The following is a 27,093-nucleotide window of genomic DNA, read 5'->3' on the forward strand; positions in this document are numbered from 1 at the left end:
GCAAATGCTGTATTAGTGATACTCAGCAGGAACTGAAGGTGGGAGGATAATTCTTATTTTCAGTCTCCAGTAGGATGTACCTGTTAGTGTACTGTTAAGCTATGTTACTAATGACAGACATTGGGAATTGTTAACCAAGTGTCAGATAAGCAATTCCTTTTGCAAGCAGGAAAGCACTGTGTAAAGGTTTTTATCACGTCTTTGAAACAAATTTTCTGGCTGCAAATAATCAAAGCAGTGGCTCTTTTTCTATTCCATCACTCGTTATAGTTCAGATTTTATAGCAATGGCCTTTTCCCCTTTTACAGTATGATGTCATATTTATCTTTTTACAAATCTCCTCAATTAACCTACCAGGTCACTGTGAGATGCTACTTAGTAGAATACTGTCTGACACTAGGACTGCTTTACAGCCTATTTCACTGACTTCAGAAAATATTCTAAAAGCTTATCCTGATTTTTTGGAGATATTTTTTCCGTAATTGGTTCTCATTTACATGTGAGTTCAACGTGTTCGTTGCAATTTTAATGCATGACTTTAAGACGGTTGGATTTATGAGTAGGGTCAGAGAAGTTACCCAACATTTAGATTTGTGATTTACTTTATTTTCAGAAACTGTAACGATGTCTGTGGTTCACCAGAGTGATACCAATTATGACTTAAGAAAATGACTTGTTTTGAAGTAGTTAAGGTTTGTCTCAGGCTGTTTGCTTCTCTTAAACTGTGGGATAGTCCTAGCTGGTACAAGCTCGTTCTCATGTGTCCTTAAACGTGGATGAGTTTGTCCATCTGCCACACATAAATTTTCAATATGTTCCAACACATGTCAGTGGTGCCCTGGGTACAGCCTGCGTCTCTGCAGCTGAAGGAAAATTTTCATCCCTCCTGTTAAAACTTTGTCTTTAACTTGTAATCCTCCTTATTTTGCACTTATTTGCACTTGCTTTACAGTAATTTTACTGCTGTAAAACCACTGTATACAATAGTTCAACATTAGATAAATCTCTAGTTGCGGGACAGAAGAAAATTAACTTGATAGCGCATTGTCTGTCTGTTAATTAATCTCACCCCATCTCCTAGTGTGGATGGAGGTGGCACCTAGGCGGTGGGCAAGCTCACGTCCCCATCAGGGCTCTGCCTGTCAGGGGCTACCGCTCCCTCACTGTGACATTTCGGACTTCACTGTTAGTGCGTGCTGCTGCCCAGATCACAAAGTAAGAAAGAAGGGAGAGAATTACAGCGACTGCTTGATTCCTGTGCGCTTCACGGGCTCGTAGGGAAGTTGGTGGCTCTTTCTTATTTACCCTTCTGGTCTCAGAGTCATACAGGATTTTCAAATGTAGTGAATAACACTGCGCATGGAGAAACAAAATACTGACTTCCCTGACTCTCATTTAAGAAGGTCGTTTGTACCACAGTTTCCTTTTCATCACTGGCACTGGTGTCAGAGGCAGAGTGCATGGGATTGTGACAGAGAGTGAGTTAGAAAACTCTGCTGAAGTCCAGAATGAAAATAAATTGGTTTGTGTATGCAGCTCATGTCAGGAAAGACTGTTGCATGCTTTGGGAAGTAAATATGATAATCCCCATGTCACTTCTGTATACGTAGAATTATTGAACTGAATTTTTGTTTCTTTCCTTTTCTGTGATATTTGATGCTGAGCCATGTACAGTGTCTGATGAATTGCATACAAATGGATGAGTTGAACTTTGTTTTCCCTCTTTGTTAGTTCTTAATATTTCAAACATCTCCAGCTTAAGAAAAGGTAAAATATAGCAGAAGAATTTGTGACAGACTGGAAGAATGCATACACTGAAAAGTTGTTAAAAAGAAGATTGAAGATGAGTCATACAAAGCAGAAGTGAAGGGAAAAGTCTGTTTTTGAAGATTCATCCTATGGAGATAGGAATGAATAGGAAAAGAAAACCCTCAAAATATGAAACTGCCTTTTTCTTAAAACACAATTTTTTCTTGATCACAATCTTGGGGTCTCAGAGAGCTATATGTGATTTTTCTTTTTAATAATTAAGTGTCTTTTGACCCCTAGAGGCAGAAGTTGCTGTTTAATAAATCAGTTGGCAGATGTGGTAGTGTACTGTAAGTCTAATTACAGTACTGTGGAAGTGATCAGCCAATCCATTCACTTCTCGTGGGCTCTACTTTATTCTGCTTTATTGGCTTCCTTGCTGGAAACAAGGAATGTTATAGCAGGTGACACTCGGCTCTGTCTGTCAATGCCTGTGTTATTTTAAGAGAACAAACATATCTGTGTATGATAGCTGAAGGCTATGGTACCAAGAAGAAAGCCCAGGAATAGTACACACGTACTTCTTATTTGCCTTTTTAATAAGCGTGCATGCACACATTTTTCTTATAGGTGGTTATTTGTATGTATAAAAATAAGGAGCTCTTTCCTGCTGTATACATACCTCACAGAAGATACTATACTGGAATAATTGCTGTTGTCACTGGTGAAGTTGCAGTCTGGTCAGAAATGTAATATGATTTACAAATTGGATAAAGAATGTAGGGAGCTCAGGACACAGTTTCTTCCTGGTGAGCTCTGGAATTATGACTGGGCACCGTGACTGCTTTGATTTGGTTTGGCTGTGGAGGAAATACATGATTCCCATTGCAGGTGTATGTAGCATGGAGGATAATTTTCACAATTTTGACTGAGGAAATGCATCACCAGAAAATTCAGTTTCTACTGAAAGCAAATTGTTCTGCCAAATAAAGACTGTTCTATTTCTTCTGTAAAATAAAGAAACAATGAGTTGATAGAAACTATAGCTTTTGACAAAGGCAAACAGCTTTGGTCAAAGTTATGTAGCTTAGATAAGAAAATTTTCATATTCCTTCTATGGCAAGAGGTTCCTCATCATTGATTCTATCGCCCCTATAAACTGTTACTTCTGTTTTAATATTTTGCTATTCCTGTCTTTTATTTCTGATGGTTTATCTCAAGTTGTGTGTAATAGGAGGGCTTATTTTCAAATGGTGGTACTTTTAGGAGATATGGGTAATGAGATACAAGTTCTGCTTCTGAAAGCATGGTGTGTTGATATTGCGACTTCATTTCAGTGAAGACCTTCTAGAGTCTCCATGGGGCTAGAGAAAAGTTACTGGAGTTATAAGGCCTCTGTTTTCTGATGTGTGGAAAGGAACAACAAAGTCTGATCACGTAAACTGATGTGGGCTAACTGAATGTATATCTCTAGTCTGAAGTATCCCAGTCCATGGTCTGACATGTCTTTGTATGGTAGAAAGGATCTCAGAAGTTGTGCTTTTGTAAGAATTGTATATTTTAAGATACAAAGGATTTCATAGTAGCAAAAATATGTGAAGCCTGCTTTTTCCTGCTGAAACACGTCTGACCTAATTAAGATCTTAAGCACTTTGCTAGTTCTGAACATACAGTGCATATAGAGTATTATTGGATATTAACATATCTAAGTGAAAGTATGTCATATACTTCTGTGATTTTGTTGGCGGAAGATGAGTTCATTATCTTCTCCCTCTTTAGGCTACTGCCAGACTTAAATTAGCTTCGTTACTGTGACTGTTCTTGCTTGATAGATAGTCTTGGATGTTTTGGTTTCTGGCTTATAAATGCTATTTCATGGTGCTTGGTTAACTCTGAATTCTGTCACAAGTGATTAATGCTTTTTTTTTTTTTTTATTTTGTACAGACACTAAGGTGGCTGCAGTGGTAGAGCAATGAAGTAAAAGGTTTTACTTAATTCATTTTAGGCTTCTGTAGGAACATTTTTGGAGTAATGCCTCTCCACTTAATATTTGACTTCTGTCTCACTTTAACACTGTCTTTTTTCTTCTTCATGATAGATCTCTGAACAACAACTTTTTCACATAAATTGACAAAAGTGGAGGCGACATGGCCAGTTCAGCTCGAGAACACCTTCTTTTTGTGCGACGTCGCAACCCACAGCTACGGTATACGCTGAGCCCAGAGAATCTGCAGAGTTTGGCATCTCAGGGCACCATGGCTGAGAACATGAACTTGCAGCGTGCCAACAGCGACACTGATTTAGTGACCTCAGATAGCAGGTCTAGTTTGACAGCCAGTATGTACGAATACACCTTGGGGCAATCTCAGAACCTCATCATTTTCTGGGATATTAAGGAAGAAGTAGACCCAACTGACTGGATAGGACTTTATCACATAGGTAAGTCAGAACCACATTGTAATATTTTATGTGTGTTTCTTGCTCTTTGCCATCTTCATTTTTCATTTACTGATATGTCTTCTGGTATGCTGCATCGTAAATTTAAAGATAAAGTTGAGGTAAGACTGCAGAGAATCACCCTGCATTTCTATTTGCTTTTCTTAATGCAGTGAGCCATGTGAAAGTATAGTTTTAATTAATGTAGATGTGCTAGGTAAGCACTACTAGAAGATGAAATGCATTCTTCTTAAACAACAAATGTGCATGCAGTTTCCTGTTTTCATCTTTGCTGGTGGGTGGCTTACGAGTAACTTGACATGCTTACTGTCCGATGTTCGTACAGTTTTTTTGACAAATAAATTCTTAACATGTGTGGAAAAGTGTTCTGTCTTTGGCTTTGTAGAAGTGAAATTGTGTCGATTCTGAAGAAGTGAGAATTCCTGTTTGTGAAGAATTCCTCTAGAAGGAAATCCTGTGTAGAGATTCTCCTATGTGCATTTTTGTGCTCTTCAGGATATTTCATAGGAGGGATCTGGAAAAAGCTCTAGGCTGGCATGCAAGGGCCTGTGGCCAGTGTGTGCATTAACAAATAATGTGGCTCTAAAGGAGTGGATCAGGAGGTCAAAACAGTTGATGCTGAGGCTGTAGCGCCAGCAGCATATCTGGATTGGGATTTTCCATTGTATGATGTTTACCAGGTCCCTAGGTCCAAGCATCCCTGGTGCAGGTGGGAGTCCAAAGGGCAGTCTTTGTGTCCACCCTAGGGCAGTTGTGTCCCCACTAGAAACTGGAGTGTAGCTAGTGGGTAACTGTAGTGGCACATATGGTTTAGTTGTCTTCTTGGGGAATCCAGTTGAAGTAACCTAAAATTGCTTTCTGAATTTAACCAGTGCTCTGTAAGTGGGACTGATGGTTAATTTGTTTCAGAATTGCACTACTGTTCTGAACCTAATTACTAACATAGACAGAAGCTGTCAATTCAACCTGCCAAAAGCAGATGTAGCAGAAACTGGTGGAAACAGGTCTGACCACTGGAATTTTGTCCATATTGGGACTAAGCTTAGTGCAGTGAAATTGGTTTCAGTAGGATTTCAGAGAGATATTTGCTGTGCCAGCTTTCCCCCAGATGTTCCATCTCTGCATCACTGAATGCTATATGCTGTTTACGTGCTGTTTCAAGTTCTCATTATTTTTTGTCTGATATTTTTCTCCAGTATTACTGCGTCGCCACAAACTGCGCAGTGTTGACTTATGCTGTTCCAGTGCTTACCTGGTTAAAGAATCTGTTGTGGAGTTGCTGCATGAGCTGCAGTCTCTCCTGGAATGAACAGTGGATATGCGCTAACATTTGAGCTACCTAAATGAAGTGTCTCCATAAGAAACAGAAATGAATCTTCCCAACAGCATTAGCAACTGAAGTGTGATCTGTGCCGTAAAATGCACAGAATGCTATATGGAGCTTAAATATTCTAATTTAAACACATTTAGAGCTTTCTTTTTCATCTGAATAAAGGTTTTCATACACCTTCCTGCTGTTTTTTTCGTGGTTCACTGCACTTCAGGACTGGTATACAAGATGCTGAGGTACAGCATCTTTCTGTAAAATTCTCATTGGTTCTTAATTTCGTCTGTAAGTGATTTTTATCCTACTTTGTTGACTAAAAATATTTCTACTTTCAGTCTGTTGAGCTCTTAAAGCAGAAAACAATGTTAAGTTTTACCACAGGATAAGAATCCTATAAGAAACAGCCAAATTTCTGCGATCTTCGGCCTAATTCTAGGGTTCTATTATGCAGTAGGTGTAAGACCAGAGCCTTTGAGTACACTGAGTTTCCCGTTTTCTTGTTAATTGACGAAAGTTGCAGGAACTCATTCACTTTTAACTTTTGTCTCCGCTACCACCTGAAATCCGTAAGTGCTGGTGAGAGTTTTGTTAGTTCTGAGCAGAGTCTTTCCTTAAAGACTTGTGGTTTCATCACTCTGAGGGATGGAATGGCACATTTTTTGCAACAGGGATGTAAGACTATATTCAGCCTGATATGCACACTTGTCTATTTTTGATTTAGGTTTTTGATAAACTCTTTGAAGTATCTAGCATATTAAAAAAAATGATAAAAATTTTGTAAGCATATGATCTAAAACCCTTCATTGCATTCCTTTGGAAGTTGAGGACAGTCACTTCGTATTTTCTCAGGAGACAGATATTTGTTGGTGCAAAAATAGTTGCTATTTTTAACCATAAACTTTAAAGCAGCACATCTCAGCTTAGAATAAAATTTATTAATCAAATAAGAGGACTGTTCGCATCCATGCATTTTTGCCAACAAGAAATAGGTCTGTTCTGGAAGCATAAAATTCTGGATTCCTGGAACTGATGAATTCCTCAAAGACGTTTTGAGCTGCTTCTTGGTTGTAGAAATACTTCTCTTGCAGGAAGTTGTGGAGATTCTTGAAAATGTGGTGATTGGTGCAGGAGAGATCTGGTGAATAAGCTGGGTGAGGTAGGGTTTCATAGTGCAGTTTGTGAAGCATAGTCGTTTGCAAGACATGTTATCAGGCATTGTCATGGAGAAGAACTGGTCCTTTTCAATTGACCAGTGTTGGACATAAATGTTGCAGTTCTTCATGCATTTTGTCATTTTTCTGGCAATACGTCTCTGCTGTGATGGTTTTGCCAGAGTTCAAGAAGTTGTAGTGGATGAGTCCACTTGCCAACCACTGAACAGCGACCTTGACCTTTGTTTGATGCAGATTTGATCTGGGGAAGTGTTTTGATGATTCACTTTGGTCCAGCCACTGTGTGGAATGCCGTCAGTTGTCACATAGAATCCATTTTTAATCTTACATAACAATGTGATCAATACATGGATCAGTTTTGTAGCACAAAAGAAATGCAGACTCCTTAATGCACAAAAAGTGGGGGAGAACACACCTCGGGGTGCTAAGGGAGATGCAGGCACTCTGGTGTCAACTACTCCAGTTACCAGGCAGTTGGGAACGAACCGTGTTCCCTCTAGGAGGGCTGAAGGCTCGGCAGCTCAGCTGAAGTGCATTTACACCAATGCACGCAGCATGGGAAATAAGAAGGAAGAGCTGGAAGCTGTCGTAGGGCAAGGGGCCTATGATGTCGTTGCCATCACGGAAACGTGGTGGGACGACTTATATAACTGGAGTACAGCTATGGTGGGGCACAAACTCTTCAGGCGGGATAGGAAGGGTAGGAGAGGAGGCGGGGTAGCCCTCTTTGTAAGGGAGGACTTGGACTCCATTGAGATGGATTGTGGCCATCAGGAGGTTGAGTGCCTGTGGGTCAAAATCAGAGGAGCCCACCAGAAGGTAGATTTTGTGATGGGAGTCTGTTACAGACCACCCAACCAAGGAGAAGCAGCTGATGAGCTCTTCTATAAACAGCTGCGGTCAATCTCTAGATCGATGCCTCTCATTCTTGTGGGAGACTTCAATCTGCCTGATATCTGCTGGGTGTACAACACAGCAGAAAGGAAGCAGTCTAGGAGGTTCCTGGAGTGCGTGGGAGACAAATTCCTCGCACAGCTGGTGAATGAACCAACAAGGGAGGGTGCCCTCCTGGACCTGCTGTTGGTGAACAGAGAAGGCCTTGTAGGGGATGTGGCGGTAGGTGGATGCCTAGGACTAAGCGACCATGAGATGATAAAATTTTCTGTTCTAGGTGAAGTGAAGAGGGTGGTTAGCAAGACGGTAGCGTTAAATTTCCAGAGGGCAGACTTTGATCTCTTCAGCAGGCTGGTTGGTGAAGTCTCATGGGAGACAGTACTCAAGGGCAAGGGAGCCCAGGAGGGCTGGGAGCTCTTCAAAAGGGTGGTCCTAGCAGCTCAGGAGAAAGCCATCCCCGTGGTCCGGAAAAAAAGCCGGCAGGGGAGAAAGCCAGCTTGGTTGAATAGAGAGATCTTGAGGGATATCAAGAAGAAGAGAAATGTTTATGGGCTCTGGAAGAAAGGACAGGCCTCTTGGGTGGACTACAGGAGGGAAGTGAGATTGTGTAGGGAAAAAATCAGAAGGGCTAAGGCTCAGCTAGAAATTGGATTGGCCAAGTCAGTGAAAGATAACAAAAAATCTTTCTACAAATATATAAATAATAAAAGGCGGACTAGGGAGACCATACAGTCCCTATTGGACACAGAAGGGACAACAGTAACAGGGGATGAGGAAAAGGCTGAGGTACTTAATGCCTTCTTTGCCTCAGTCTTTAGTCGTAAGGAGGGTCGTTATGTCTGTGTACTAACCCAGGAGCTAGAGGAGCATAATGAGGCTCCCGTGATCCAAGAGGAGTTTGTCAGAGCCTTGCTAGCCCGACTGGACAGCCACAAGTCTATGGGGCTGGACGGGATTCACCCTAGGGTACTGAAGGAGCTGGCGGATGTGCTGGCCAAACCCCTTTCCATCATCTTCCAACAGTCCTGGAAGACTGGGGAAGTCCCACTGGACTGGAGGCTGGCTGATGTTGTGCCCATCTACAAAAAGGGCCGCAGGGAGGACTCAGGAAACTACAGGCCTGTCAGTCTGACCTCAGTGCCAGGGAAAGTCATGGAGCAGGTGATCTTGAGTGCTATCATGAAGCACATGCAAGAGAACCGGGTGATCAGGCCCAGTCAACATGGGTTCACAAAAGGCAGGTCTTGCCAGACTAACCTGATCGCCTTCTGTGACCAAGTGACTCGGCTGCTGGATGAGGGAAAGGCTGTGGATGTGGTCTTCCTGGACTTCAGCAAAGCCTTTGACACAGTTTCTCACAGCATTCTGCTTGAGAAACTGTCAGCCTCTGGCCTGGACAGGCACACACTCTCCTGGGTGGAAAACTGGTTGGATGGCCGGGCCCAGAGAGTGGTGGGAAATGGTGTGAAATTCAGCTGGAGGCCAGTGACAAGTGGGGTTCCCCAGGGCTCGGTGCTGGGTCCAGCCCTCTTCAATGTCTTTATGGATGAAGGCATCGAGTGCACCCTTAGCAAGTTTGTGGATGACACTAAGCTGGGTGGAAGTGTGGATCTGCTGGAGGGTAGGGAGGCTCTGCAAAGGGATCTGAACAGGCTGGACCGCTGGGCAGAGTCCAATGGGATGAGGTTTAACAAGGCCAAGTGCCGGGTCCTGCACTTGGGGCACAACAACCCTATGCAGTGCTACAGACTAGGAGAAGTCTGTCTAGAAAGCTGCCTGGAGGAGAGGGACCTGGGTGTGTTGGTTGACAACCGACTGAACATGAGCCAGCAGTGGCCCAGGTGGCCAAGAAGGCCAATGGCATCTTGGCTTGTATCAGAAACGGTGTGACCAGCAGGTCCAGGGAGGTTATCCTCCCTCTGTACTCGGCACTGGTGAGACCGCTCCTCGAATCCTGTGTTCAGTTCTGGGCCCCTCACCATAAGAAGGATGTTGAGGCTCTGGAGAGAGTCTAGAGAAGAGCAACAAAGCTGGTGAAAGGGCTGGAGAACAGGCCTTATGAGGAGCGGCTGAGAGAGCTGGGGTTGTTTAGCCTGGAGAAGAGGAGGCTGAGGGGAGACCTCATTGCTTTCTACAACTACCTGAAAGGAGGTTGTGGAGAGGAGGGTGGTGGCCTCTTCTCCCAAGTGACAGGGGACAGGACAAGAGGGCATGGCCTCAAGCTCCGCCAGGGGAGGTTTAGGCTAGACGTTAGGAAAAAATTCTTTACAGAAAGGGTCATTGGGCACTGGAACAGGCTGCCCAGGGAGGTGGTTGATTCACCTTCCCTGGAGGTGTTTAAGGCACGGGTGGATGAGGTGCTGAGGGATATGGTTTAGTGTTTGATGGGAACGGTTGGACTCGATGATCCGGTGGGTCTCTTCCAATGTGGTTGTTCTGTGATTCTGTGATTCTGTAATGGTGATTTTTTAGATTTTCATTCAGCTTGTGTTGGGCACCCACTTCCCAGTTTGTTGCAAATATCAAACAATTGTTGAATGGTCACTTTTTAATTCTGCGACCTCTCGAGTTGTTTTGTATGGGTCCACTGCAATAATGGCCCTCAAGCTCCGCCAGGGGAGGTTCAGGCTCGACATAAGGAAAAAATTCTTTACTGAAAAAGGGTCATTAGGCAGTGGAATGGTCTGCCCAGGGAGGTGGTTGACTCGCCTTCCCTGGAGGTGTTTAAGGTGCGTGTGGATGAAGTACTGAGGGGCATGGTTTAGAGATTGGTGGGAATGGTTGGTCTCGATGATCCGGTGGGTCTCTTCCAACCTTGTGATTCTATGATTCTAAGTGGTTGTCGTCTCATGCAGAAGGACGTCCGCCACCCTCCTCATCTTCAAGGCTTTTATTTCAGTTACACATTGAACCCATGTTAAGTTGTACCTTCGGAGACAGACCCCTGGCCAAATGCTTGGTAGGTATTGCTAGAAGGTTCCGCTGCTTTACGGTTCTTTTGAACACATACAAAAAAAAAAAGCTTAAATTTGCTGCTTTATTTTTAATCTTTATTTGACCACACAATATAAAAAAGAATAAACAGTGAAAACGAAACCATTAGCATAAATAAGTGGAGCAAATTTTGTGTTGTAAAATGGCTTGCTCTGTGAACACCACTAAGTAGAAGTTTAATCCAAAATAAGCATCACGGTTTACAACGACAAACACGGCAATTATTTTTGCACTAACCTAATATTTAAAAATAAAAGCTCCATTCTCAGACATGTTATTAACATTCAATTTAGTTGCTTGAGGTTATCCATCCTATTCTTTCTTTGAAATGAAACCCATTTTGCTTACAAAGTCGCTCTCCTCTGGCACTGACTCCTGAGGGGCAGCAGAAATTGTGTGTGGTCACTAACACAAGACAGTGCTGGGGCAGTGCCAGCCTATGGATGTACCTCCAATGTTCCCCCTCATCCTCTAGTACAGCACTGCTTTCCAAGGAGCTAGAAACAGGAAAAGGCAAATATTTTCCTCTTGTTTAAAAACCACATTGCATAACTGCAAGCACAGTACAGCAGCGCTTTTTTTTTTTTTTACGCTGGTTGTACAATTAACTGTTGTGAAAGCTGGATCCATGTTTTGAGGGGGACAAAAGTGGTCAGATTCTAAAAATGAGCATCCTTCTGGGCTTAGGCATTAGCACAGAGAGATCTGGCAAAGGTCTGGAGCAATCCAGGTACATTTTCATTTCAAATGAATTTCATAGAGTACATCCATTATAAAAGGAGATCGAAGTGACACACTGGGAAGCTGTCTTGCCTCTTCATTAATTAATTTAGTCAATTAGCTCTCTAATTAGTTTTCTATCATGAGAAGGCAGCTAGCTCTGTGCTTCTGAGTGTGGCTTTACTGCATGATTAAAACTGCAGTGGCTCACTGGAATCCTACCAAACTTATTAGATCCCTTTCTTTTTAAGAGGCTGACTACAAACCACTGTGCATGTTGACCTAGGCATCGGTTGATGCCATTGGTCACACAACTGTTGGTAATCTCAGTCACTACTTCTGCTGCTAGGCGGCTTGCAGGTGACTGGCTTATCTGTGGGAATTGTAGATGGAGCTTTTTCTAGTGCAGTAGAAATTCAGTAAATGTTTGGCCTGCTAAATGGCTATGAAAACAGATGTTATCTTTTTAAGAAGAAAAAAGCCTAAGGGGAGAAATACCGAATCATCTTATTCTGAAAGGGCTGATTTTTTTTTTTTTTTAAGTACATGGGAAATTTTTTCCAGACCTTTTCTGTTTTTTAAAAAAAGGGAAGGAAGTCATCAGTGAGGACATACTTTGTAGAGAAGACTGCATGTTTTATTAGACATTAATTCACTCTAATGACCTCAGGATACTCCTCTGCCATAGCTTTTGGTTTTTCAAATGCAAGAAGTTGAATCTAAATGTGAAAAACTCCACATAGCTCTACATAGCTAAATTAATGCTCAGATTTTCTAGAATTTTGTATTTTAAGGAATGCTTTTAGATACATGGCAAGTTTGCTGCTTTTAGTACCAGACTCGTACCTTCCTCTCTTTCATCATTGTGTACACCTGTAATGTGATCTGTTTTCTTGTTGAGGGACTGATTTTTACAGAGGGTCTTTTTCTTTTGTAGTGCATTCTTAAGGATTACCAGAAGTAAAGTGTATGGGAGGGATGTGGCATATTCTGTGAAGGCAAACATCCTTTTTCCTTACTGTTTGTTGTTTTGGACTGTCTGAACTTATAAATTGTCAGTAGCACTTCTTGAACAGTCTTGTCTGTCAAGTGTTGTTGAAGCAGCTGTGTAGCTCCAGAGATGAGATGTGTGGCGAATGCAGGTAACACATCAATAAAAGCACAGAAAGGTGTCCTAGTGAGACTACACACAAGGGAGAGATGTTATTTCTGAGTCTTACCTCTTTAGGGAAATCAGGCAGTGTTGCACGAAACATGAAATCGTCAAGTCTGGAGTATAGGTTTATCATTTTGAATTCAGCGTGACGCTTTGTCTAGAGTGGAGTTCTCATTTCTTCTTTAGGACCGGTGATGAGGATGTACGCTTGAAAGTGACAAGGTGTGATGATACTTGGAGAGGGGGCATTTTAGTAGGGGTATTGTACCTGTGCTTACTCTAAGGAGTAAAGGTAAATTTTCTGTCCTAATGAGACGGAAGGAATTCTCTCAAATTTTGTAACATATTTATTTATTTATTTTTGAAAGAGCTAAACTTCATCTTTTGAAGTGGTAAAAGACTACAGAATTGAACACTTTTTTTTTTTTGCATCATGTTAGATTCATAAAAGTTTTGTCCAATACTGACCCATCTTTTGCTCTGTACATGTGTGTTTTAAAAAGGTTTGTTCCAAGCAATATTTAAACTATTGGAATTTTATAGACTTTTCCCCTCTCCTTAAAAGGAATCTGAATCTTGCTATGGGAAGAGGGGTCAGTCTCTGGAGTCCTGTAGTGAGTAAGGCTGTGCAAGTGTTTGACCCACTTGGAATCGAAGAAGAGAAATAAATGTTCAGTTGGAAGGGACTAAAAGACTTCCTAGTTCTCTTGCTACTGTGTTGTTGTAGCAACAGAGTACCAGGACTTCCTTGGGAAGTTAGAAGTGCTGAAGGTGATGAGCAGGTGAACTCCCCACTGCTGATGGGATGCTGAGGGAAGTCAAATCTTTTTGAGTTTTATGAATTACCATGAATTCTCATATTTAAAGAAATCAGAAAATACAAAATAGAGATTAATAAGTAAGGAGAGAGAAGCAAACCCTGCTTTTGGTTTAATTAGATTAACTGTGATGGCCAAATTGCCCAGGTTGGCCTATTTTTGTCCTGATTTGCAGAGTCCTATTTATGAGATGCATGCCCTTATCCTAGAGATCCTTAGCATGTTTAAAATGCTGGCTGTCAAAAGTAATTGTATTTCTTTCCATTGGATGCTTTTCAAAGGCTGCTTGGCTTTCTATTAGACTTACAGCATTCGATCCACAATAACATTGTAAAAACAAACAAAACAAAAAATAAAAACAACAAAAAAACCCCTGCTGCAAAGTTATATAGGGCAATTTACATAGAATCTAGGTTTATACTAAGCCTCCTAGGGTAATGGAGTTTGGAGCCTTTCCATTTCAGGTCAGACAAGATTAAAAAGAAAAAAGCTTTCACATAAGCCACCTTTAATATACTTAAAATAGTGGCTTACATTAGACAGAGAGATTATAAAATGTTAAGATACTTTATTCCCAGAAGATTTGTCTGGTTTCTGTTATAGAAAACAGGCAAAGTAATAACTTTATTATCTTCCAGAAAAGCCAGATTATTCACTTGATTTTTTTCTTTCCTGTTTTGGCAATGTGGGTACTTTTCTGTACTATAAAATCTGAGTGATACTGTTAAGGTAATGACTACTTGTGAGGCATAACAGTATTTATTTGTGGTTACTCCTCATTTTGTCTGCTGCTTAAGTCTGCAAACCATGGCTTTGACTTTCCATGCAGAAGAGTTGGTCTTTACCCAGCTGGCTCCATGATAGCATCTTTGGCTTAGGCTTCCAGGAGGCTTGTGTTGTGCTGTTTGTCATCAGCCATTGGGGATTTTGGGGTGGTTTTATGATATCATCGGAATATCTAAGCACTGTGGTGCTTTTTGTTCTCTTCAAAATATACACACCTGATTGCCTTCTATGACGAAGTGACTCGACTAATGGATGAAGGAAAGGCTGTGGATATGGTCTTCCTGGACTTCAGTAAAGCCTTTGACACAGTTTCTCACAGCATTCTGCTTCGGAAACTGTCAGCCTCTGGCCTGGACAGGCGCACACTCTCCTGGGTGGAAAACTGGTTGGATGGCCGGGCCCAGAGAGTGGTGGGAAATGGTGTGAAATCCAGCTGGAGGCCAGTGACAAGTGGGGTTCCCCAGGGCTCAGTGCTGGGTCCAGCCCTGTTCAATGTCTTTATCAATGACCTGGATGAAGGCATCGAGTGCACCCCTAGCAAGTTTGTGGATGACACCAAGCTGGGTGGAAGTGTGGATCTGCTGGAGGGTAGGGAGGCTCTGCAAAGGGATCTGAACAGGCTGGACCGCTGGGCAGAGTCCAATGGGATGAGGTTTAACAAGGCCAAGTGCCGGGTCCTGCACTTGGGGCACAACAACCCTATGCAGTGCTACAGACTAGGAGAAGTCTGTCTAGAAAGCTGCCTGGAGGAGAGGGACCTGGGTGTGTTGGTTGACAACCGACTGAACATGAGCCAGCAGTGGCCCAGGTGGCCAAGAAGGCCAATGGCATCTTGGCTTGTATCAGAAACGGTGTGACCAGCAGGTCCAGGGAGGTTATCCTCCCTCTGTACTCGGCACTGGTGAGACCGCTCCTCGAATCCTGTGTTCAATTCTGGGCCCCTCACCATAAGAAGGATGTTGAGGCTCTGGAGAGAGTCCAGAGAAGAGCAACAAAGCTGGTGAAGGGGCTGGAGAACAGGCCTTATGAGGAGCGGCTGAGAGAGCTGGGGATGTTTAGCCTGGAGAAGAGGAGGCTGAGGGGAGACCTCATTGCTCTCTACAACTACCTGAAAGGAGGTTGAGGAGAGGAGGGTGGTGGCCTCTTCTCCCAAGTGACGCGGGACAGGACAAGAGGGAATGGCCTCAAGCTCCTCCAGGGGAGGTTTAGACTGGACATAAGGAAAAATTTTTCATGGAAGGGGTCATTGGGCACTGGAACAGGCTTCCCAGGGAGGTGGTTGATTCACCTTCCCTGGAGGTGTTTAAGGGATGGGTGGATGAGGTGCTGAGGGGCATGGTTTAGTGTTTGATAGGAATGGTTGGACTCAATGATCTGGTGAATCTTTTCCAACCTGGTGATTCTATGATTCTATTCTATGATTCACACAAGGACCAGCTACAGTTCTGAAGCTCTGGAAGATACATACCTGTACATGCTGAGATGTCAGTGAAATTCCCACTAGTGATGTATGTTTAAATAATATGTATAACAAAGCAAAAATTCATAGTCAACAAGAAATAGGATTACAGGACAGAACTTGATTTTTGTCTTGGCTCCTGTGTGGGATTGGTGCTAGACTATGTCTGTGTGATGTTGATGTTTGTGATAAGCAAAAGTCTGTGGAAAAAGCTACTTTTGAATACTTCATTTGCTGATGACTTAGTAATATTAAGGGAGAGGCCACCTCTTGGGTGGTCTAATGAAAAGTGAGGGCAGGTCAGTTTAATATAGGAGTTGTATCTTAAAATCATATGCAGTAAGGCTTACTGTGATTTAAAATAATCTGTAACAAACCAAGGCTCTTCAGAAGCTTTCCTTCTAGATACTGCATTTCAGTTTCTTTCCTTTCTCCGTAGACCCTGACCCACAAACTCAGGTGCTTTTTCCCTGACACAGAATTTGGTACTTTCTCCTCTTCAGTTGACAGCTAGTAAATTTTGCTGAAAAAACAGTGTATGGACAGGTTAACACCTTCTCTTTACTGCAAAAGTTGGAAGACATCAATAAGAGGTGCTTTCTCTTATGCATTTTCATTGCATGCAGCAGATACCTCAAAAGATATGCTCTCTACATTAAAATAGAATCATAGAATCATAGAATCATAGAATAACCAGGTTGGAAGAGACCCACCGGATCATCGAGTCCAACCGTTCCCATCAAACACTAAACCATATCCCTCAGCACCTCATCCACCTGTGCCTTAAACACCTCCAGGGAAGGTGGATCAACCACCTCCCTGGGCAGCCTCTAACAGTGCCCAATGACCCCTTCTGTGAAGAATTTTTTCCTAATGTCCAGCCTAAATCTCCCCTGGCGGAGCTTGAGGCCATTCCCTCTTGTCCTGTCCCCTGTCACTTGGGAGAAGAAGCCACCACCCTCCTCCCCACAACCTCCTTTCAGGTAGTTGTAGAGAGCAATGAGGTCTCCCCTCAGTTAATTGTGTTTTTTAAGTTTTTGAGATACCCCTGACCTGAAAACCGGGCAAACGTAGCTGTAGGGAGGGCACTTTCATCTGTGTTGTCTGTATCTTTCCAGTGCAAGAGATCTTGGCATAACAACGCTTATAATCCTTTGGATAGAAAGCAGTCTTCTCCCCACCCTGCGTTTTTGATGTAAGTGGCTGTTCTGTCAGATGGGAAGATGGCAAATACGAACAGTAGGTGATGGAAAATAATGCACACTTCTGAGTTTGTAATATTCGCTTTTCTCATAAAACACTCTTGTGGTAGCTTGGTTGTTTTATTTGTTTGAAGGAGGTTGCCTTTTATTTTTATTATTATTTTGTTTTTATTATTATTTTTTAACACATTTGCAGAGGTGTTTTCTATCATCAAATCCACATGCCATACAGTATTTTCAAAATAATTTGGGAAAAACAATTATTTCAAATCACTGGGAATCAGACTGAAATAGCAGTTGCATTAATTTGTTTCATGTAAGTAGTTAATTTGTTTTGTGCATTGATTTGTTTCATGTAAGTAATAGATAATGGATTAGTTTTGCATTATGCATAGCGTTAGAATTTCTCCTATAAATTTTTGATTAAGTTCTTGGCTCCTTTATCTGCGCAGATTTATCAATGACTATAAGAACCTGAATTAATGGAGAAGTGTTATAAGCTGAGTGTTAGATGTAGCATGTTAATAACATGACTGATGTAGTCAAAACTAGTAGTGGTTAAAAAGATGAGAAACACGTGTACTAGGGCTCTGAAATTAACACTTTATTGGTGGATATGTTTGATGTAACCTTTTAATACTCGATGATATTGGGCCTGCAGTTTCTTAGAAATCTTAGAGCTCCTCTGGTAAGGAACAGTTTTCAGCTGGGCCTGTGTGGTACCCAGCCCTTGTGAAATTTGCTAGTTTACCATTAAGAGAGGTGCTGATGTGGGATGCAAGTGCTGCAAGAGCGCAATTAAACTGACTATGCTTAGCTGGCATTTACTCCTTGGGAAAAACAAAGCTCACAAACGTCTGCATTGGCAGTGTTTCTTGCCTCTGCTTAGCAGCATCCAGGACTCCGATCGCTCTCTCTGGTGGGCAGCCAATTTGCAGACAAGCAAATCCTGCACTTCAGAGCTTTTTTTCAAGGTCTGATCAAACTGCCTTCATGAGATCTGCCTCCTTTGTCTAGCAGTCATTCAGAGTTAATGTCAAACTGTTTAGATTTCAGTTGTACTTCTAGTCACCGATCACTCATTCTATCACCGATGTGTCAGTAGTCCTTGAAAGTTTATAAAAAATAATGGATTGCCCTTTTCATTCCTGCCCTGACCATGGGATTAAGTTCTTTATATCCCAGTGCATAGTAATTGGGATGATGATTTCCATGAAAATAACAGTCATTTTTCTTGTACGGTAGTAAGGATAAAAGGAAAAGATAGAACAAAGACTTGTTACTTTGCCTGGAAGAAGCAAGATGAGTACTGCAAAGTGTTTAAGTGAACGTGAAGGTGCTTATTTTGAAAATTTGTAGAATGTATGCAAAATAACTTGCATATGTGTGTAGATATATAATCAGATCATAATGGGAAATGGACAAGGGATGTTTATTCTTAAAGAGCATATTTAAGAATTCAGTTTCAGCTTGATGTGTTCTTGCATGTCACTGTTAACGTCAAGCCCTCTCTAACTGTGCTCAGAGAACGTTTGATGGATACATATTTCCCTGACAATAGTTCTCTGACTGTTGCTATCCAGTTGCCATTAGACATTTTTGTTATCAGATGTAGTATGAACTCTCATGGTCCATTAAATGTTTCCTTCCCCGAGAATTTAAACTTTATCCAATGGTTGTAAATGTGGTTCACATGAGTGGACTCACACTTGAGTCACGTTTTCGACAGATAAAACTGAAAGCTTGGACCTACTCAGTGTTAACTGAGAAGAAGATGAAGAATTGAAGACATTTGGTGCTTTGCAAGATTGGGAGCTTAATCGATGTTTTATCTTTTTCATCAAATGTGGAAGCACTTTCTTGCGGACAAAGCCAGTTAAGCCTAAATGGATTTGACTTTATAAGATGAAGTATGCATATAAAATGTTACCACATAGCAGGCAAAAACTGTCATTGTCAAGATAAATATCCAGTAATGACCTCATAAAAAAGGAAAAGATAACAACTTTCTGTGTTCACTGTAGTTTAATTTGCATGTAGAGTTTCATGCATGAAATGTTCAGCAGATGGTAGCCTGCAGGGAAAGGGAGAAAAATCGGTTTGATAAAATTGTCAACATAGTTGTGTTTCTGGATTTTAGTAGATTTACAGGCGTTTACTTTGGAGATACTGACTAAGGGTGCAACAGTCTACCAAATTCAACAGTAAATAAGATTTTTAGGAGGTATTGATGGGGTAGTCCTTAATGTACAGACAGCAAGACCTTCTTTACTTTTTAAATTATTTGAGTGATAGGATGAAAAGTGCATTGTCCAGTTACCTTTAAAAAAACACCTGTGTTATTTTTTGGGAAATGAAATCAACCCACCTGACAAGAATAGTATTCCATTAAATGATGCAAATGGCTTTGTGACTTCTGTTGTCCATTTGACTAGATGTTCCAAGGCAATGGCATGTAAGATTTTGATTTTGAAAAGTGGTCCTAATTGCAGCACACTTAATTGAGTGCACTCCTCCTCTCCTCCTGCTCAAGCAGTTAAGTAAAAATTACCACCTTTCAGATTAGTATAGATGACTCTTTGGTGCCCATTGACTGAGCATAGCTAAGCTGGCAGAGCATTTATTCTCTGAGTGCAAACAGCTCTATGCTGACTTAGAATTTTGAAAGGGATGAGGGAAAGCAGCAGGGGTGGTTGCAGGGCACCTGTGGGAGTGTCATCGGGAGTGGGAGGGACTTGTCTCCTTCTTGTCAGTGTTTTGCCACGGGATCTGCTGAGCTGTAGGTCCCTAGAGAGAGGGTGCGGTGGGATCCGATTTGTATACTCCTGTAATAGCAAAGCAAGTCTGACTATGGTTTTTGTAATTACTTTTTTATGCTCTGGATATACTTGTATTGCTGGAAGTAGCTGAGTTGGTGAGCTATTGTTTCTAGTTACATTTAAGTCTGGGTTCTGTTCTTTGCTTGTAGAGCCCCAGGGAATTAATGCTAGAAATGTAAAAGAAATCACAGAAATGTAGGTGCTTTCAAGGTATTTATGCAATTAATAAGGCTTCTCTGCCTTCTTTAGTCTACACAACATTGCTGTTGCATGTTAACAATGTGAGAGAGGAAGATTTTGCTTCTAAGATTTCATGCTAAACAGTTAAGTAAGCAAGACATTTATCTGCTTTTTTGACTTCTGAGGATGATTTTAATATAATTGGCTTTGATTTATGGCATTGTTAGAATGATACTGCTTCTAAAGAATTGCAACATGACCTTTGTTTCTTTTAGCTTTGGTGCCATCCAGTTCAATCTGCAGAGCCATTTAGTACTTGTCATAAGCAGTATTTGGCTTCATTTACTCTCATCTTCATGACATGAGCTTAAAGATTTTAGACTAGAAGTAACTATATCAGCATCCTTTTTTGTTTAAGAGATAAATCTTAACCCTGAAGAAACAACCAATCTCATTACAGAAGTGATAAAGCTTATCTAACAAAAGAGATCTAGATGATGTATGGGGAAAATGTCATTCCATTAATTTGAATATGATATGAAGACAGGTTAGCAGTTTTTCTGGTTATTACGGAAAAACTCTGTGCATAGACTGTCAGTGCATTACTCTGGAGTTATTTTATCCTAAAAATTCTAAATTCTCTTTTGCTGAATAAGATTGCAAGATCCCGGGTAATTTTCCAACCTCTTTTTTCACTCTTCTGCATATACTGCCTGAGAGATAATGAAGAAGAGGTTAGTAAGACGCTGTACTTGGATAATGTCTTTTTACTTGGGACTGCTGTGCAGTTAGATGTAGTTCATCAGGACTTTGTCATAAAATACCTTTCTGATTTCCAGTGGAAAGCAGTCTTTTGTTAGCTATGGCATGGATCACCATTTACATTAAGGCAGGTTATTCGGTGCTCAAGAATATTTGCTAATGTCTTGGTAATCTCGTACTTGCCAGAAACTGCACTTATTGTGAATAAATTGAAGCTATGTTTGAGTAATTGAATATGAAGTACATTAATCTAAAAACTGCATTTGGTTAAAACTGCAGTCTTGTGATTCTTTAAAGATGCGAAAAGCCTGTTAAAAGTGCTTGATTTCAAAGTAGTGGAATAGGACGAACTTGCTCTTTAGAGGTCCCACTTACTTTTACTGTTCAGGATTCTGAATTACCACTTAGCATTAGTCAATTTTTTTTTTTGTCAAAGATTGAGAAATTTCATTCTGAAAATCAATTTTTTGCTATAAGCTATGTAACCTGAAAAAGTAATCTTATGGTGTGGGATTGTTGTGTTGTGTGGTTGGTTTTTTTTGGCGAGAGGTGAGGGTATACATTAGTTTGCATTTAGTGTGATCTTTTGTTGTCTTTCTTCAAATCCCACTTCTGTGCCTTCCATCCAGTTTCTTTTCATAGAAGGTTCTGCAGAAATATGTCAAAATTTGTGTTTATGACATTCTGGATACTGTAAGCAAACAAACAGAAGAGCTAACTTGAAGTAGGAAATGATGAAATGATTACTGTATTTTTTTTAACCCATCTTGGTACAGTTTTTAGTTTTGCTTCTGTTAGTTTGGGAACTCTGTATACACCTTCTCACTCTGTCTCTCTTTCTGCCTTTGTACTTCTCCTTCTTGTATTTTTGAACCGTGTTTCTTGTGTCAAGGTGAGGGGCGGTCTGATGGGGAAAAATTAAGGTGATCAAGAAACTGGATCTGTCTTGCCCTAGAGAAAACTAACACTTTGTCCCTCTGGAAAACCCCACTGTCTTTCAGTGTAGTTTTGGGTTGCATCTAATTTGATTTTAGTTTTCCTTTGGATACTTGCTGATCTGACTTCTTGTGCAGCTGACTGACTGCTTTGTCTAGCGGAGCATGGCAGGAGGCAGCGTGAGGCTGCTCCTCCACGGGCCGTCTGCTGATCAGATGGTTGTAGCTGTTAGCTACAGTGTGAAACGACATCATTAGAAGAGCAGCTGGGTCTCGGCTTTTCTGTTTGAGATAGAAGCTTTGAAACAATGAAATATTTCTGAATGTTGGGACTGACATACTAAGAACTTGTGTATGATGAAGAGGTTAGTGGATTGCAAAGGGGCATGCTAGGGTTTGGAAACCTTTTTATTTGCTAGACCAGGTAAAGCTGACAAATTATATACAGGGGTTGAGGGATATTCTGATACAGAGAAGTCATCAAATAGAGAAATGAGGTCCAAGGCAATTAGCTGGAAATCCTGAACAGGCACTGGTCCAAACTGTAAAGACTGTCAAAAGTAATGGAGAAAATGAGGAGGAGGAACAAAGATTTCATTGTCTTGATTGACTCTCTCTGAAGAGTGTCTTTATGCTGCAAATTCAAGGGCAGTTTCCCTCCATTGTGAGAGCCCCAGTGAATCATTTCTTGAAGAGTGGGGTGCTGGTGATGAGACTGCCTCTTGGAACCAGCTTGTGATGCTAGTGTGTTCTTTGAGATTCACTACCACATCTGACCATGCTGCAATTCATAGAATCATAGAATCACCAGGTTGGAAAAGACCCATCGGATCATCAAGTCCAACCATTCCTATCAATCACTAAACCATGTCCCTCAGCACCTCGTCCACCCATCCCTTAAACATCTCCAGGGAAGGTGAATCAACCACCTCCCTGGGCAGCCTCTAATAGTGCCCATTGACCCCTTCCATGAAAAATTTTTTCTTAATGTCCACCCTAAACCTCCCCTGGTGGAGCTTGAAGCCATTCCCTCTTGTCCTGTCCTCTGTCACTTGGGAGAAGAGGCCACCACCCTCCTCTCCACAACCTCCTTTCAGGTAGTTGTAGAGAGCAATGAGGTCTCCTCTCAGCTTCCTCTTCTCCAGGCTAAACAACCCCAGCTCTCTCAGCTGCTCCTCATAAGGCCTGTTCTCCAGCCCCTTCACCAGCTTGGTTGCTCTTCTCTGGACTCGCTCCAGAGCCTCAACATCCTTCTTGTGGTGAGGGGCCCAGAACTGAGCACAGGATTTGAGGAGCGGTCTCACGCATATGGAGTGAGCCTCCCAACTGCAAGAAGAATCTTAGCATCTCTGCTAGCCTAGCACATGTGAGTATGTTGTCACTTAGTAAATGTCTAGCCAAAGGCATCTGTTCAACATTGTCATGCTGCTAAACTCATGCTTGATAGACAACAGCAAATAGAAATGTTTTAATGAAAAAATATCTTTTTTCTCTGAATGACTGAGAACACTCCGAATATTTTGAGTCATACTCTTTGTGCTTCACAAGTAAGTGAGAATCCAGAGAAAGGCAAAAGTAATTTGTAATAACTAGTATTTAATGAATTCTTTGTTGTTTGGCAAATTAATTTTTCATTTGTTTCTGTAACGATTTCAGACACTCAGAAGCATGAAACTGTGAGGAAGAGTGGTTCTTGGAAAGGCTGTAAACAGGCGTCTAATTCTTCCCTTTTGTTTTCAAGGAGTTGAGCTTTTCTAAGACTGTACATTTGACAATGAAGGTAGGGATTTCTTGTTTCCTTGTCCCTGGGTGATGACCTCCAGTGGTTCTGTGATGCAATATGCATCTTGCTGAAAAGGCTTCATCTTGGGATGTATAGTTGGACCCTGTGTCCCTGAGGATCTGAAATAAAGTTCTCATGAGGCATAATGGCAACAATATTTTTACTTTAAATATTGGGGAGATTCACTAAAATATGTCAGAGAAGGTTTTTTGTCTCTGGAGGGGAAAAAAAACCCCATCAAAACCCACTTTACCTTCCTGATTAGCCATAGTATGCGGCTTTCAAAGCAGGCATAAGGAGAGTTACGATGCTGGGAAATAAACATTGCATTTCACAGAAAATATTTTGGGTTCTTGTAGAACTTCCTCCTGGTCCTTTAGAAATCTGAGACTGACTTATCTTATTGTGTGTGTATTGGATGAATTTCTTCCAGGATGTGTTGGCTCATTTCCTTGAGTACTTCTAAATTTTCTGAATATTTTTTCAGTCGTAAGATAGCTGAAAAAGCTTTAAGGAAATGAGTCAACCTCCTGAAATAGATTGCTTACTGAATAGAGGATACTGTGTTCAAAATCACAGACACCCTTGATAGTTCTGTGGATACTGATTTATAACTGTTCTCTGAAATTCTACTACATATACTCCATGTTCCTAAAGGATTTGGGAGAAAATATCCCAAAATAGTGCTTGAGCTTTTCTGTTAGAAACATGGAGTGTATTTTCAGACTCCCAGGTATCAGTGCGAGAGATGTGTGGATTGGGAGTGGCAGGCAGAATCTCTAATGCAAAATTAAGGATGCCACTGAACTTGAGTGTAAATTAAGAGGAGTAATGGAAAGGTGCTGAGTTGAGGACTACCAAACTCTCTCTGAATAGCATTCTGAAGTCTGAAGGCTCCGTGGGCTGTGTGCTTCTCTCCTTATTTCATCATTTGCAAACAAGCTGCATTCTGACTTTGCAGAACCCTTTCCGATGCTGTCCTGTGTGTCCTGCTGTTGCCTAAGGCAGGTGCGTTTGTTGTAAAAGGAAAGGCCCATGACCCACCCTCCCTTCCTCTGGGGCCACACGAGTCCCAGCAGAGAGTTTCTCTGCATGGGGCTTTGCTGAGTCACAGTGCCGGTACTGACTGGGATCCTACCTACACAGTTAGTTTAAAAATAAGTGAGTACACCATTTCAATAACATACATTTCTTCTGCTTTAGGTAGGCAAGGCTTAGGGATTTTCTTTGCTTCCAAAGAATTATACAGCAACTCAGAGACAGAAATGAGGAAGCCAGCATCAAATGTCATTATTTGGGATTTTCTCTCTGATGAGCCAAACTAAAAGTAAAACCAGATGATCCTTAATTTTCAAGTTTGACATCTGGATCTAGATATGAACTTTGAACTTGAATGCAGTAGTAATTAGCCAGCTTGCCCTGCTTTAGCGTATTACACACAGTACCTGATGCAAGCAATAAATACCCTATCTCTGAACAGATGACAAACACTGCAGGCTTCTTAGGCTCTCTGCAAAAACCTGAACAGAGGGGAGAAAATGTAAAGTAACTGCATAGGAGTTGATCCAGTTGATATGTGAAGTATCTTGAAACAATGACAGCTGAATAAATGCAGATATGAAATGAAAATCGACCTGCAGTAGTCTGTCTAAAAGTTCCTGCCTCTTCACCCCACCCTGCAAAGGGAGGGAGGTGGAAGAAGGTGCAAGTCTCTGCCTCTGCTTTTCTAGTCATCAGTGTTTGTCTGTGACTTGCAGTCATGAACAATTGACTCACTACAGTTCCCTCATTGGAGCATGAGTGTTGGCCATGGCAGTCTGATACTTTGATTTATAAGCTTTTTAATATGTCCTCTAGGAAGTGTGTATCAGGAGTCACAGCTGCAAGTTCCACAGTGGTTTTGCCCTGGAGTTCAATGCAGCTGAGATCTTTTCTGGAGGAGGAGCACCAGTTTGTCTCAGTTATTCTGAAGAGGGTGAAATGGAAAGGGGGTGGTGGAATTAACCAGCCAACACCCCACTCCTCCTCCCACAACCAACTGTGATCATGAGCAATTCTAAAGCAGTCCTAGGTCATAGTGTTGAGGATTTAGGGTAGCAATGACTTTTTTCCCCCACCATATTGGGATATTTGCGAAAGAGTATTGTGTTGTATCTGTTACAGTTTCTCTCCAAGTCCTTATAGGTATTTCCAGCTCCCTATGCTTTCCTGGTACAAAATCCAACTATTTAATTTTGTCATTTTTTATTTAATCATTCCCATTTCTTGTGGATATGGCAAGGTTGGGGCTCTGCAACTACATGGGAAGGGGATGGGTGCTGCATCTTGCTTAGCAAGGGCAAGCAAAAAGGCAGAATAGTCATGATTTATTAAAAAAAAGCAACCGTCTAAAAAGAAGTACTGCATTGGTAGAAGTGTCCTGTTGAAGAATTTGAAGAAATTGTTGATTGTAATGTATTTGGCCGGAATGTGGGAAAGAAAATCAGTGCTTGACACAAGATTGACTTGCAGGTCAGAAAACGTACGTGCTTGCAGCTCAGTGTTGAGGCATATAGAATGGTATCCAGAGTGTGGAAGAGATAATCAGCAGCAGTAGGTGACTACAGCCACCGTGACAAAGAGTTGGCACATCGTAACAAAATGAGTTTGATCTTCTCAGCAAAAAAATGGTCAAGAACTTGTGAATTTCTGTCAAGTAAACAAGCCCCAGGCTGCAGTCCAAGGGAACCTAAATCAGGTCAGGGACAGTACAAGAATGCAGGCTCTGAGACAGAAGTAAACAAATGAAATTTCCTGTGCCTTCATACCTTGCAAAAATAGCATCTTTAAAGTGTATGTGCAAATTTAGAATGAGCTACACTCCTCAACTATTTCTGGGTTATCCTGTGTCTGCTTGAATCTTAACACAACATATGATTGCGCTATATTATTTAATAGAAATGACTGAAAAAAACGTGATGTGCTGCTGAAAAGTGAACTGGGTCAAATGTCAGTCTTATGATCATCCAAAACCCCTTCTCCTTGTGCCCACAGTGTTTCCTTAATTGTACTGTTAAGTTCTGCAATGTCAGCATGCTAGCGCCGATCCAAAAATGGGATAATTTGTGTTTGCAAGTAATCAGTGACACACAATATAAAATTATACAAAAATGCAGAAACCACAGCTTAGCTGGAAATTATGCCCCAGGGACTCTGTTCACACAAACAAAGTTTTCAGGATCACTGCTCACTATATGAAATTGTGTATAGTTAGATGTAAAGTAACCTGTCTGAAAGGGATTTTTTTTTTTGTTTAAGAAAGCTTTTTTTATATACTTTTAAAGCCATAGGTTTCTTATTTGTTGTTTTTATATGTTGCTTACCTGCTTCTTAGATATACAATAGTATATCCAAGCAGTGAGTAGTTCTGACTGTTGTCATCTACCAATAAGGGAATAATCCATGTATTTGGGAACATTTAAAATATTTTATTTCAGGAGCAACATAAATAGTAAATGCTTAGAGATAATGTTTCACTTCTAGCTTTGTGGGACTTCATAATGAACTCAGATTATCCTATATCATGTGTTAATTCTGCTAACTATTAAGAGCTGTATCAAATCTGAAGGGAATCCTGAATCCTTACATCAAATCAGGACATAGGTAAAAGGAGAAATTTGATCAGTGGTAAGAGTATGAAATACTTCTTGGGATGGTAAGGCATCTCAGCTCATTTGAAGTCAAATACTAGCAATGGCCTCACTAATTTTTAATATGTTATAATGTTTAGGTCTACTTTCATGCCGGTTCAGAAGGAAGTTTTTAGGACAAACTGAAGAGACTATAAAGAGCCCAGGAGACCTTTTCAGCAGTGGAGAATCTACAAGATGAGGAATCTGC

At 41.3% G+C, this 27,093-nt stretch overlaps 1 protein-coding gene across 1 annotated transcript in view; it reads left to right on the forward strand.

The window, feature by feature from the left end:
• HECW2 (HECT, C2 and WW domain containing E3 ubiquitin protein ligase 2) overlaps window positions 1–27,093 on the forward strand; it is a 175,109-nt gene that overhangs the window by 51,079 nt on the left and 96,937 nt on the right. Inside the window, exon 2 of the mRNA XM_069860733.1 lies at window positions 3,849–4,189. Coding sequence (XP_069716834.1) covers window positions 3,898–4,189 — 292 coding nt within the window. The 5' untranslated portion in view covers window positions 3,849–3,897. The remainder of the gene's footprint in view (window positions 1–3,848; window positions 4,190–27,093) is intronic.

The sequence above is a fragment of the Phaenicophaeus curvirostris genome, chromosome 7 (assembly GCF_032191515.1).
Source record: "Phaenicophaeus curvirostris isolate KB17595 chromosome 7, BPBGC_Pcur_1.0, whole genome shotgun sequence".
NCBI lineage: Eukaryota > Metazoa > Chordata > Aves > Cuculiformes > Cuculidae > Phaenicophaeus > Phaenicophaeus curvirostris.